Below are 13,106 nucleotides of genomic sequence, written 5' to 3'. Positions count from 1 at the left end.
GAGGTCCAGTAATGATTTGACTGGACGATTTGTATGGGACAAAGGATCTGTGAAATTTCCTCAAATTACCTGGATTGAAAAATTCATCACGTACATGTTTACATCATCATCATTATTCAACAGGCACCACACTTCTGAACAATAACAATATAATGCATGGCTAAATGGCAAATAGACTAGCATTACGTTAGTACAGGGGTCAGCAACTCAAATGTTAAGAAGAGCCATTTTGACCTTTCAACAAAAATCAATTTGTCTTGATTTTTTGAAGTCACATTTTACCATCTTGGCTGAAAATATGTCTTAATATGTGCTAGCTAAAGACCTAATACAGAGTAAAAACCCTGCTTTAATCTTTATCCCAACTATAGTCTCTTTTCTCGCATCTCCGGCAGGAAACCTTTCCGCAAAAGTAGAATAGTTTCTTGTAACGTGTCTCTCAACATTCAGTTTTTTACAAGGCTTAAGTCAGCTTCTCATTCACCAGCGTCTTGTTCTAATTTTCCTGTTCCACCTTAAATGGTGGCTGAGGTGCCAGAATGCAACTGCTACATTATTTAAGGTGGAACAGGAAAGTTTGAAGCTTGAAGGAGGTATTTGAGATATTTTGCTTTTCCTTGTAATTCAGCCATCAGTGAAAATATTGTGGCTTCTTGCCATGAACTTAAGGATTAAGGAAATGAGTCAAGCCCCATTACAGCTGTTAACTTTCTCTTCAGATTGCGACAAAAAACGGATGTGCTGTTTTGTTGTTACATTGTGTGATGTGATGACAACAGGACTACTATTACTGAGGAAGCTCTGATTTTGGTGAACCATATAAGACAATTCGCTCTGGCATTATTACTTAGCAGACTCGTAAAAACTAAAGACACTGCAGATTTATCCTGGATTAATATCACAGCTCTCCTCAGTAATCACTCACATTACAGCACCTCCCCAGCTCTAACAGGGCTTTAAATACCTTTGATTGACACTTTTCCTGGTATAAATGTAAAGCCTTATGTCATCTGCTACGGATTTGCGGTGTGGTTCTGGGTTTAAAATAGCACAGTAATAATATGTTTACTGTATCTGGTCATGCTCTCCTGACACGTCTGGTGTGCGGTCGCCTGTGTGTTGGGGATATTATTCCAATATTTTTGGAATAAGTTCCTAAAAATTTGAATATCTGTTCTTTATTCAGAAATTATTATAATCCATGTGTGTTTTACACGGACACTACATTAAAGCTATATTTTTTCAATTCTCTTCTTAGTCAGGAATCAATGGTGTAACATTCTAAGCAATGTGTTTATGTCCCATTTACAGCCACACATTACGGCATAACTTTTTCTTAGATAACTCTGATGTAAAAAGTAGAAATGTGTGCTTATATGACATCATATGAGTGTTTGCCTGAGCCAGGCAGGATTTTCCTGCCGGGGAAAACCCGTCTCTCTCAGTAAGCATTCTGCTGCGTCTTCAGTGCAGCATGGGTAATGGCTGCAGGATTGCCGTGAGTAAGAGTGGGTAATTACAGGTCTGCAGCGCGCCATTCGCTGAGCCACTGACTGGTTGATAATAGGCCCTTGATTGAGTAATTGTGGGTTTGAGGGTCATGCTGACGGGCGGAGTCCGTAATGATAGTGTGATCTTTTTCGTTCATTCATGCCAGACGCACGCAAATCCCACCGAAGGAGGTCACTAACAGCCGCTCAGTACAAAATTGATATAATAACCACGCTCAAAGGTAATAGTACTTGAGCGGTGCTCACTCCGACTCACTACAGTGGGCAGACCCACAGAGGCATAAGTACCGTTTGATAAAGGCCTGCAGTCTGTCTGTCTACAGTATACTTAACAACCACAGCAACAATAAGACTCAGCAGAACCATGCAGTCATTGTTATGACTAATACGTGATCCCAGTGGGCAATTAAGGGAACACCTGACCCACATTTAACTTGGTAGAAATGGTCTGTGATCTTCTCAGGCCTCAGCAGTGGTGCAAAACAACCTGATGTGTATCTTTAGACCCTTGGTGTGTCCAAGCTTTATGTGCTCGAGCGATGTATACCTGCCGCCTGAAAATTCAGATAGTCAACAATATAGACTGATATCATTTATATGGCCAAAAATGACCAATAATCAGGGGTCAGATTAGGCTTTAGCTCTTTAATTACCAACTGCAGTCAAGACCAGTCCTTTCAGTTTATTGTACAACCAATCATCATTAAAACTGGATTTTGAGTTTTGAAGGTAAACAGTTGTGTTTAAATATAATAGCTTTCACCACTGGTTCTCCATGTGAACGTTTGAAAAGTGGAACAACTGTTTCATTCCTTGAGCTGCCAATCTTGCAAACACCTCCTGCCCTGATTGGGTTAGAAACATCATGTTGGCCAGATTTATTTGCAGAAAGTTCAGCTCCAGTCAACTTTTCCATGTACCACATCCCCCAGACCCATCAAGTTGCATCTGATAGAACAAACACTTCCCATTGAAAAGGAATCCGATATGTTACAGTGCATTGACATGCCAGAGCACGCCTTTATGCTTATATTGCCTTTATGTCTGCTGTGGACTAATTCCAACTAATTAAAACACCAAAACAGGCCAACAAGCTAATATTACCAAAGCAAGTAGCATACATCTTTGACAAAACTCACAGCTGAGGACAAATTTTAACCAATGCACAGCATGAACTGCCCACTGCTACCACTTATTTTAGATATGCAGGGTATTTATGTCCATTTTTACAGGTAACAGTATGTTATACAGCATCAGACACCATAAAACCAAGCCCATTTGGGATGACTGACACATTTGGTTTACACAGTACAAGTTTATGTTACTCAATAGACACATTAGCCTCATAGCTTCAGTAGAAAGTAAAGGAGCTGACTTCACACCAAACATATCTAATAGGCTACTCTTGGGGCAAGGACAAATGGTGTAAATTTGTTTTGCCATTGAAAAGTCACTTTACAGCTCTTCACACTTCAGTCCTGGCCAGATAGCACATCACAGTGGTGTTACTGCCACTCTTTGCACAGTCACAAGGCTACCATATGCAATCATAAAGGCCCCGTAAGGCTTTGAGCTTCAGCGATGGAGTTTAGCGAGCAGCGCCGATGACGGACAGAGGGCCCGACCGATGACAGGAAACGCAGCCGGCTGCTGATCCACCCCGGGGAGGGGAGTGGAGGTGAGAGTATAATTGTGTGGGGCAGTGGAGTGTGTGAAAGGATTAGGCCTTGGCTACTCCTCAGCGCGCCCATATAAAAGAGCGTCCCTCCCGGGGACGGCCGAGCGCCGGCCTGCTTGTGTATCGAAACAAACACAACTGCAGCAGCCATTCATCATCAGCCAGCCTCTCCACCCCTGCCTGCTCAGCCTCACCCGCGGCCTTGTCTTTTTTCCAGCCCTTCTCTCAGAGATGGCTCCGCTCAGCGCCGTCTCTGTCTTCATTACTCGCACAGTATTTCCAGCCAGCTCGCCCTGGAGACCTGTATGGTGATGCTTTTCGCTCATGCGCCTTCAGAATCAATTGTGTATCTGTTTAACCCTTTAAAAGCGATGATTCGACAAACATCAGATTTAAACAGGACATTTTCAGTGTCTGAAGTGTAGAGATGCATGATGATATTTGAGTCATTAACGCCAGACGCATGTGTTAAAAACAAATATTGGCATTGGACAGGTTTGACTGATGTTTAGATGACATTTGGAGAGTGATAGGAGCAAAAAAACCATGAGCATCCATAAAGAGACGGATGTTAAAACAAGCAGATTATGCAGCCAGTATAACAGGACCCACTGCTAGAAGAAGAAGATAATACGCTCTGAATTCCTTTGGTTGATGCGGTCCATCGTAACACTGCGTTCCCACCAGCACAGAATTGAACCAGGGGTCACTTGGAAGTTAACCAAAACCCTGGTTTTCAACACAAACCAAACTAAGTAAAAGGTCAACTGGCCCACACCAAACAAGGTTGGTATGAAAGCACCATTAAGGCCACCACACACTGCAAAGCATCATGTAGTGAGAGCGCTGACACACTTCACACCCAAGTTCAATTTTATATTCCATTTATAACAATTTAATTAAATAAATCACTCACCATCAAGTACTCAACTTCGTTACTTTTTTCTGTTAACCTGCTAGTTAGCATGCTGTGGGCTATACAATTAGCAAAGGAAAGAGGGGCAATGAACCACAACTAAACCAGACTTAAAACAGTTTTACTCTCTGATTTCTTAAAAATAGTTTGAATCTAAAGTTTGCTCAGCTAGCTAATTAGCTCACATAGCTAGCCTAGCCAAGGCAAAGTGTATTCCTGTTGAAAAATCTGTTCCTCACTGTTCACTGTATGACCTCTGATGACCCCAATACAACATCCAAGACCTTGGGAACCCTTTCAGAGGTTCCCTTAATGTATTACGCTGAGATATATCTGGTATGTGATTGTCTTGTACGAAGTGGTAAGTGAGACATAAAGACCGCCACTACAAGACATATCATATCTTACTGTGGCAGCTTTTAAATGTACAATCTTATGCACAGTCATTGCTGCTGAGATCACTATCACTGCTTTGGTCAGAAAAGTGTGGCGCATCATCTTGCGAGTTGCAAGGGCTCATTTTTCAAAGTCATAAGAACAATGAGGCCGTACTCCCTCGGGCTTACCCGAGTGCTGCAGCTATGCCCAGCAGTGGACCTGAGGCCGGCAGATGGACACTGCACATACTCATCATTTCAACATCAATATGGGGAAATATAACATTTACTTTCAGGTTTTCTGTTTCAATCTATGAGATCTCTGTTTACTGCATAATGGAATTGGCATAAAAGCGTACATCACTGCTGTTACATCAAACTGTAATGTTGTAACTACTTTTTCCCCAGTTTTCCACTTCGTTGCATCATTTGAAAATGCCAGCTGCATTTTACAATGTGTAGATATTTCATTTCAACAGTACATGAAGAGTTTCTTATCCAAAACTTAATGAACTCATAGAATAGTTCCAGATCTCCAGAACACACTTTATAAAAGCTGCCTGTCTCACACAGAGGGAGCACCTTTGGCCTGAGCGACTCCCTGTCATCACTGAATACAATCCACTAATTATCACTAAAGTGTCCCGACGCCAACACCTGTAATGCTTTTACTGCCTGTTTCTGGTGGGAAAGGAATTTCTGCCCTGCACAGTTTGCATTATACAATCGTAAAGGTGCAGTTTTATAAACTTTCTTGAACAATGTCTCGACTGTTGTACGACTTGGGGAAAATATCTAATTGCAAGTTTTCTGACCAATCTGGCCACAATGACAATCTCATACACTTATCTTGACTTGAGGCTTGAACACCATTAAGGCAATGCAAAAAAGTTAGCTGTGGTTATGATGTCACAGCATATGGGTGTTTCAGTGTTTCTGATTGCTCTTACTCAGATTTGTCAGGCTCCAGTCCTCGCAGGCCAAAACACTGCAGACTTCAGCACACTGCCCTGTTAAACACACCTGATTCAGCTCATCAGCTAAATAGCAAGGCTTTCATGAACTGAATTCAAATCGTTACTTGAGGGTAAACGTTGATCTCCGCAATACTTTGGCACAGAAGGTACCCAGTTTGACATGCTTGCTGTAACTCATCTACAGGCCGTTCACAAGCTCCATGTTTTATGTCAAATTTCCCCGCTTAAAACTTGCTAAGACCATGTCTGTTAATAATAATATAGCCTATAATCTTTCAATTTGATAATCACACTCCTTCATATTGCGATTTCAATATAAAACCAAATGATCTTTCAGCTCTAAAGGTATAATAGAATTGACCATATATTTCAGTACTTTGCTACTGCAAAACACAAGAGCTATAACAGAAGATAAAACCAGTATATCACTTCTGTTGGAAGAAAACCTTGTATCTCCATTTTTGTTGTTTCAGTTTTTGACATAATTTAAAATGCCTGTTGTTCTTTACATTGTGTGTAAATTTCATGATGAATGGAACAAAAGAAATGGCCCAAAATTGTTTGGAAATATGTCTAGTTTCATTGACCTACATTGTAAGCAAAACAGGTTTTTTTGTATTTCTATAAAGTAACTTATATCTTATATCTTTAAACTCCATTTTGGAGTTTTTCTTATGTTGCATTTCAGTTGCTGACATGCTCGTCAACCAGCATGACTATGCTGGGTGACCAGCTAAACCACGACCAAACAAGCACCAAACCAGCATATACCAGCTTATACCAGCATGGAATTCATTCTGGTCTCTGTCCTTTTTTCAGCAGGGCTAGGATTAGTTAGCTAACAGCTTGTATGCTTCGTCGGGGCAAAGAAAGAGATTTCGTCTGGTTTTGGGAAGCATGTTTGGCAGCTGATGATTGTTTTCTTTAGTTCATTTCAAAATGAAGATGTAAAATTTGATAAGTATGCTACTCACGTGTGCTAGTTGCTCTTTTTATTGGATCTTAGTGCAGCTTTTGATACCGCTGATCACAGGATTCTAATTCACCATCTCGGATACTGGGTTGGCCTCTTAGGCACAGTTTTAGAGTGGTTTAGCCCATGTGTAGTTAATAGACAGTTCATGGTTTCACTGTGAAATCAACCATCAAAAAAACTTGTGGAGTCCCACACAGTTCAGTTTTAGGGCCTTTTCTGTTTGTACAAATTACCTCTATGTGTTGTCATTATGAAACATAATACTCATTTTCATAGCTATGTTGATGACACAATTATATATTTCCATTCCTGCTGATGATGAAGACTCTGTAGACAGGCTTACCATCTGTCTGTCAGATATTTCTCATTGAATAAAGAAATTGAACAGAGAAAGCTGCTTTATGAGAAGCTCTGGTCTTTAACTTTGTGCACCAAACCTGAAACCTGGGTGTGATCTTAGACTCTGAGCTCTGCTGAATCCTGCATATAAACAGAGTCACTAAAGTAGCTTTATATTATTTGAGAAATATTGCCAAAGTTTTCTTTGGCAATGAGTGGCATGCAATGTTTACATAAAGATTATTGGCATTCTTCTTCTTATTATTATTATTTTGTTTCTACCAAACTTGACATCTCTGAACACATCAGGGATCAAGTGTTTTTGGAGCTGAGCACTGCTGTACTTTGTTTTTTAGACCTAATTTATTTCAATTTAACCAGATTTTTTTTTAATTGGCATATCAGCTGAAAATGATACATTAACAGAATGTAAAACAGATAATTGTTAGCTTACTACTCAGAATTTCAAGGCAAACTGTTTCAATCTTAAGGTTAAGGTTCAGTTAAAACATCAAATCTTTTCTTACAGAGAATTCACAAGAATAGGTTTACTTTCACTTCAAAATATACACTGGACTTCTTTGGGTGGTTGTTATGACCAGCTGTTTTCCACAATTGACCATTTTCTCAGACATTCTGCATTCCACAGTTGGTTAAAATAACCTGTCCCACTCTAGAGTGGCAAAGCTTAGCCATATAAGTATATGTTTCACTTCCCATAACATGACTCCTTGGTGTCCAAGTTTTCTGGCAAGAAAGAAAAAATAACAAGACAGAAATATGAAGGTGTGTATGGGGGTGTGGAATATCCTCTGCCGATCCAGATCTGTGTGTGTGTGTGTGTGTGTGTGTGCGCATGTGCGTGTGTGTGTGCAGAGCTGCTCTATATGCGAGAAGTTCCCTCAGCAGTAGCCCTGTCTGCCCCTGAGCGTTTGAAGCTGAAGGACAGCATGGAGACTTAAGCCTGCAGGCGAACTGTCCACTGGAGCACCCCTTACACACACACACACACACACACACACACACACACACACACACACACAAAAAACCACATGTGCGTAATAGTACTAAATTGCTATATACATAATTGTGATTAACAATTTCATAATTTTTTTGTTCATTATATGCAAATATTACAGTACAAGTGCCCAAACTGGTCATCTAAGCTATCCAGCTTAGTAGCTCAAGTAAATAAACATGACATGCTGTGCATTACGCCTACTATCCTCACTTCCAACAGGATATTCTGGAAGAGAGCAGAATTCACGGTTCCATCAGAAATGGCAAGTATACCAGGCCAGAAAGGTGCAAAGCATTCCTCACACTACCAGCACCATGTTTCACAAAGGTACCACTGCAATCCACACCAGAAGGCAGACATAATTATCCCAAAATGCTTGGGGGTCACCAACTTGTTTTATAGCAAATGTTTTATGTTCATCTTCATTAGCATCTTGCAACTTTCCCATGGATGCCATTTTTTGCCCTATTTCTAATATTGGAATCATGAACATTGACCTTATCTGAGGCCAGTGAGGTCTGCAGTTCCTTAGATGGTCATCTGGGCTTTTTGTGACTCCCTGGAAGAGTACTCACTGTGCTCGTGGAGGAATTTTGGTAAGCCGGACACTTCTGAGAATATTCACCACTTTTCCATGTTTTCTACATTTGGGGATAATGGCTCTCATTGTGGTTTTGTTGGAGTCCCAGAGCGTTAGAAATGGCTTTGCAACCCTTTCCAGGCTGATCTATTTCATTAATTTTCTTTCTCGTCTCTTGCAGAATGTATTTTGATCGAGGCAGAGCCTTTTAGCCAACTTCGCATTGCTGAATGTTTAGATTTAACAGGGCAGGCAATAATCAAGACTGAGAGATTATAGTTTGAGTCATTCCAATTAATCCATCAAATTCAGTTAATTGTATGATTGAGTAATTAAGGGGGCAGTTACTTATTAACAAAGTTCCTGTTCCTTCAATAAAGGATACAGTATACAGATGGCTACAATCAAACCTGCTGACAATAATACCTCATTACTACACTGATTCTGACTCATATAAACATCATCACACTGGGTTTCCAGCAAAAGCAAATATGCATACATGGATAAATGTTTAGATTTACTTCAAAGCTTACTGTGCAGCATTATTTAACTGCTTGTTATGCAGGTTTACATTTACATTTACGGTACTGGGCAGACGCTCTTATCCAGAGCGACTTACAATTTGATCATTTTTATATAGGTATAACTATTTAATTCAGGTTTATAAGACTAATATTGCAATTTACATGGTGTTCGTTCTGTCCAGGCCTGTTTTTATGGCCAATAAGAGCAGACTATCCACTTTTGGTTGAGATGTCACAGCTGAGCGGTGTTTGGCTGTTTCTGATTGGTCTAAAACTGCTGATATTGTATGCTATAATAAAACTTGCCCTTTTTAAAATTGTAACTTCAGTGTAAAAGCGCTAAATCTTTCAGCCGTATGCAGATGTTAGTTGTTGTGATGCGCCACCCTCTATAAGTGTATACATATTCACACAGCGGGCATAAGGGAGCAGCGCTCTCACCTTTGTGACTCACTGTTTCTCAGAAAATAGCACGAGCTGCTAGATTTTTAGACGTGTGAAGACCTCTACTGTACACACTCTGTCAGCCAAGGCCGTGTCGGGAGACTGTGTTTACGTCTCTTCTGAACTTTCTACTGCTCCGGCAGTGCTGAGGAAAGCTATAGGCCTCCATCATTTATTCAGCGTGAATCTGAAGTCATAATGCATGTTCCCTCTGTACTGTGATGTTAAATGGTGGCAGAGCAAAGATCATTAGATTTTCCTGGAAAAATACAAGACAGCAAGAGTTGTGTCCATAAAATAATAATTCTCTCACCCGCTCGCACATCATCTAAGCCACTTATCCTCCTGGGAGTGCTAGAGCCCATCCCAGTGCTCAGTTGGTGGCAGACAGAAAACAGCCTGGACAGGTCACCAGTCCATCACAGGGCAGACATACAGACATACACATTTACACTCACACTCACACCTAGTGCAGTTTAGCATCTCCTATTAGCCTGACTGCATGTTTTTGGACTGTGGGAGGAAACTGGAAGAAACCCACACATAAGGACCCCGGTTGCCCAGCCGGGAATCAAACCCAGCACTACCCAGTGCGCTACCGTGCCACCCAAAATAACAATTGTATGAATTACACTTAATTTGTCTAAGAACTAGTAGTGGGCGGCCAAAAATGTTACAATAGAATTGAAATTCACAATGCTTTCAGTGTATTTCACAACGAAAATATATATTTTTTTAATATAAAAACATTTTAGGTGCTTAAGTAAACATTTTTGTATGTTAACATGCCTTACTATTCAGTGATGTCCCTTAAAGGTTTACTTTCGGTATGATTCACTGTAAAACAGCAGTATAAAAGTCTAAAAAATTTCATTTGATTGGATTACATGCTTCAAGTGTCTGTGTTCCAGCCAGAAGTCGCATCAAACCCATTCTGAATCCCAACCAGCTCCATACTCCCTAAATAGTGTGCTAGCTAAGAAATTTTAGAAATTCTAGCCTCTAAAGCCAAATAGTGCATCATTTATTGAGTATGGATGTGCCTGAGTCCCAAATGACTATTTCCAAGCTATATTTTGCACAGCTGGGCTGCAGGATCCACTATTTAAATTCTTACATAATGTACTATGTAGGGAGCAGGGAATTGTTTGAGAATCAGCCCCAGCACGAGAAGCGGGCTGCCACTGGAGTGGTGCTAAATAAGACTTTGTTCACCAAAAAGCAAATGTTTTTGCAATAAACAGTGCAGTGTTATCATATGTTCATTGTTATATAACAACCTGAAATGTGAAATGACCACAATATACAGCGATGGGCAACCAAATTTTCTCCTCATCCAGGGGTCCATGGTTGTTGGCAACACTACCATACTCTGAAGGAACTACATTTCTTGGCGGAATGTCGATTATTATTAATATTAACCTAAATCATTTTCAGATTTTATCACAGACAAGGGAGCTTCATGTCACACCTAAGAAAACCCTCCCGTGATAAAGTCGCAGTACCGCATAGCCTCAAGTGGCTCATTGCTTTAATACAGTAAAATAGATTCTGCTATTGTTACAAATCACAAAACCTTTTTTGTCAATATATAGGACACTTTTTGCTTCTATTTACCTTCTAAATCAACAAACTCAGTTTGTTTCAACAAGAAGAAATGAATCATGGTTAAAAGACAGGTGATAAATGTAAAGGATGGTACTTCTTCACCCAAGATGACCTTAGCACAGCTGGACCTTTCAATTAAATTCAAATTATAATAAAATATCTCCTCGTCTACTCGCACGCACAAACGTAGCATTGACTGGAAGTTTCAAATTCAAGATTTTCTCTGCTTGGTTCAATGAGCTCTAAATGAGAAATGATTCATATCAAATTACAGCATGGCTTTAATATTGCCACTGATGACTTCCACTTCTAAAGGTTTAACATTTTCTGAAATGAATAATAAAAGTGAATGTTCATGCCATCACACACGCATCACTTTCCATGCACAAAAAAGCTATATACACATATGCACAGCATCACATGCTCATGTATCACTACTGTAGCAAGGACAAAACTGCATCATCACCATCATGAGATCAACAAAACATACAGCCAGTATGCATATTTAAGGAAACACAAATACGCCAAATACACCCATATCATCAAGTGTGATGCAGGTAGGCTATTATTAGGGTCTGCTTGTAGCTCTCATGCTAATACTAAAAATTGTTGAATGTGTTCCAGTGCATCCTATTTGGTTTGGGTCCAAAAGCCTCACGCAAATAAAACCACACAAACCATTTAAAATGACACGTCCAACACTCGTGCAGACATGGCAAAGTAAACAGTATCACATGCCTTCCTGACATCATGGCCTTAAAGTCACAATATAAATAAATGTGCCAAAACGTATCGCAGCAGATTCGGCATGGAAGCTTAGGTACTACCTTCATCTAGAATCATGGAAGAGCCGTGTAGCAATACATATCACATATACAATAAAATATCTTCCATTGTGAGCTTATCACACAATCATCATATAACCTACACTCATAACGGCCTCATTGTCGCCCAGATTCCAGTACAATATCAGCCAAACCCTTGATTTGTCAACAATATCACAGGATAAGTAGACATGAAAACAAATATCAGAACGAAGCTCATAGCAGCCACATACAGTGGCAATGAAGTTAGTATCAAGATGTAGTGCTCTCATAATCTTTTTCTGTTTTTATGTATTTTGTGCTATCAAGGTTTATCATCCAAACCACAGACAAGTATGATATTAGTTTTGGTTCATATTCCCCACCACTAAAACACTTCTGTTGCAATAACTCCCAGTTGAATCCCCAAGTAAAACACTTATTATAACCAAATGACAGCGAAAAAAGGCCAGTCTAAACTCACCAGACCGTCACAGTTGCTGATGGCCACAGAGGCTCCCTGTACGTCCGTGATGTCGCCCACAAACATGCAGCTGCTGCTCAGCGGCTCCGAGCGAGTGGCGTCCGAACCCTGCCACTCCATCTTGGCTCCGGGGGCCACCAGGCGCCTGTTGGGGCGCAGGCGCAGGTGGAACTCCCGGCCGAAGACGGTGACATTGTAGTACAGCCTCTGGCCGTCCCCACCGGCCTGGTTGGGGGCGTGGCCAGCCATTTCCGCCTCTCTTCGCCAGCGCCTACGGAACTGCCCGTCTGCTGGACCGGCTGATACCGCGTGTGACAGGAAGCGGCCCTCCGCATCGGTCAGAACAGGCCTCACCAGTCCATAGTCCCCCAGCACGTGCTGCAGGGAATCTAGAACCACACACAGGCACACATTTATTTTTATGCAGTGTGATAAAATGGAGTCCATATCGTCACCCTCCAAAAAAACAAGTATATTTTTTAGTATCTAGCTTTCTGTATTACTTGAGCTCTGCAGCGGTTCTTTATATTGAGTGAAAAATTCATGATGATTGGACCAATTGGAATGGACCATGCTCCAAAATTGGCTTTAATTTTATTTTTCTGTGATTTTACTTGGAATAAAATCTCTTATTACTGGAATAAAATTAACTTATTTATTTAAGTAAAGAATGTTTTTGCCCTTCCCTGTAAAGTCATCACTTTATAGATAATTTTTCTTTGGACAGCAGCAATACGTATTATAAATAAAAGTGTCTATGCATTCTGATATGTCCCATGTGTATACTCATTATATATGAGTACCTACAGTAGTGTTTAGAAGTCAGTGACCACCCTTTATTTATTTAATTTCTCAGCCAAAATGACCA

The 13,106-nt window shown here is 40.5% G+C and overlaps 1 protein-coding gene across 3 annotated transcripts in view; it reads right to left on the bottom strand.

The window, feature by feature from the left end:
* LOC108424192 (A disintegrin and metalloproteinase with thrombospondin motifs 2-like) overlaps window positions 1-13,106 on the bottom strand; it is a 267,657-nt gene that overhangs the window by 251,822 nt on the left and 2,729 nt on the right. For all 3 annotated transcript variants that reach the window (XM_037540729.1, XM_017692032.2, XM_017692033.2), the window contains exon 2: window positions 12,239-12,627. In XM_037540729.1, the coding sequence (XP_037396626.1) occupies window positions 12,239-12,627 (389 nt within the window). The remainder of the gene's footprint in view (window positions 1-12,238; window positions 12,628-13,106) is intronic.

Source organism: Pygocentrus nattereri, chromosome 8 (assembly GCF_015220715.1).
Source record: "Pygocentrus nattereri isolate fPygNat1 chromosome 8, fPygNat1.pri, whole genome shotgun sequence".
Taxonomy (NCBI): Eukaryota; Metazoa; Chordata; class Actinopteri; order Characiformes; family Serrasalmidae; genus Pygocentrus; species Pygocentrus nattereri.
This window is presented reverse-complemented; position numbering and strand designations above follow the sequence as displayed.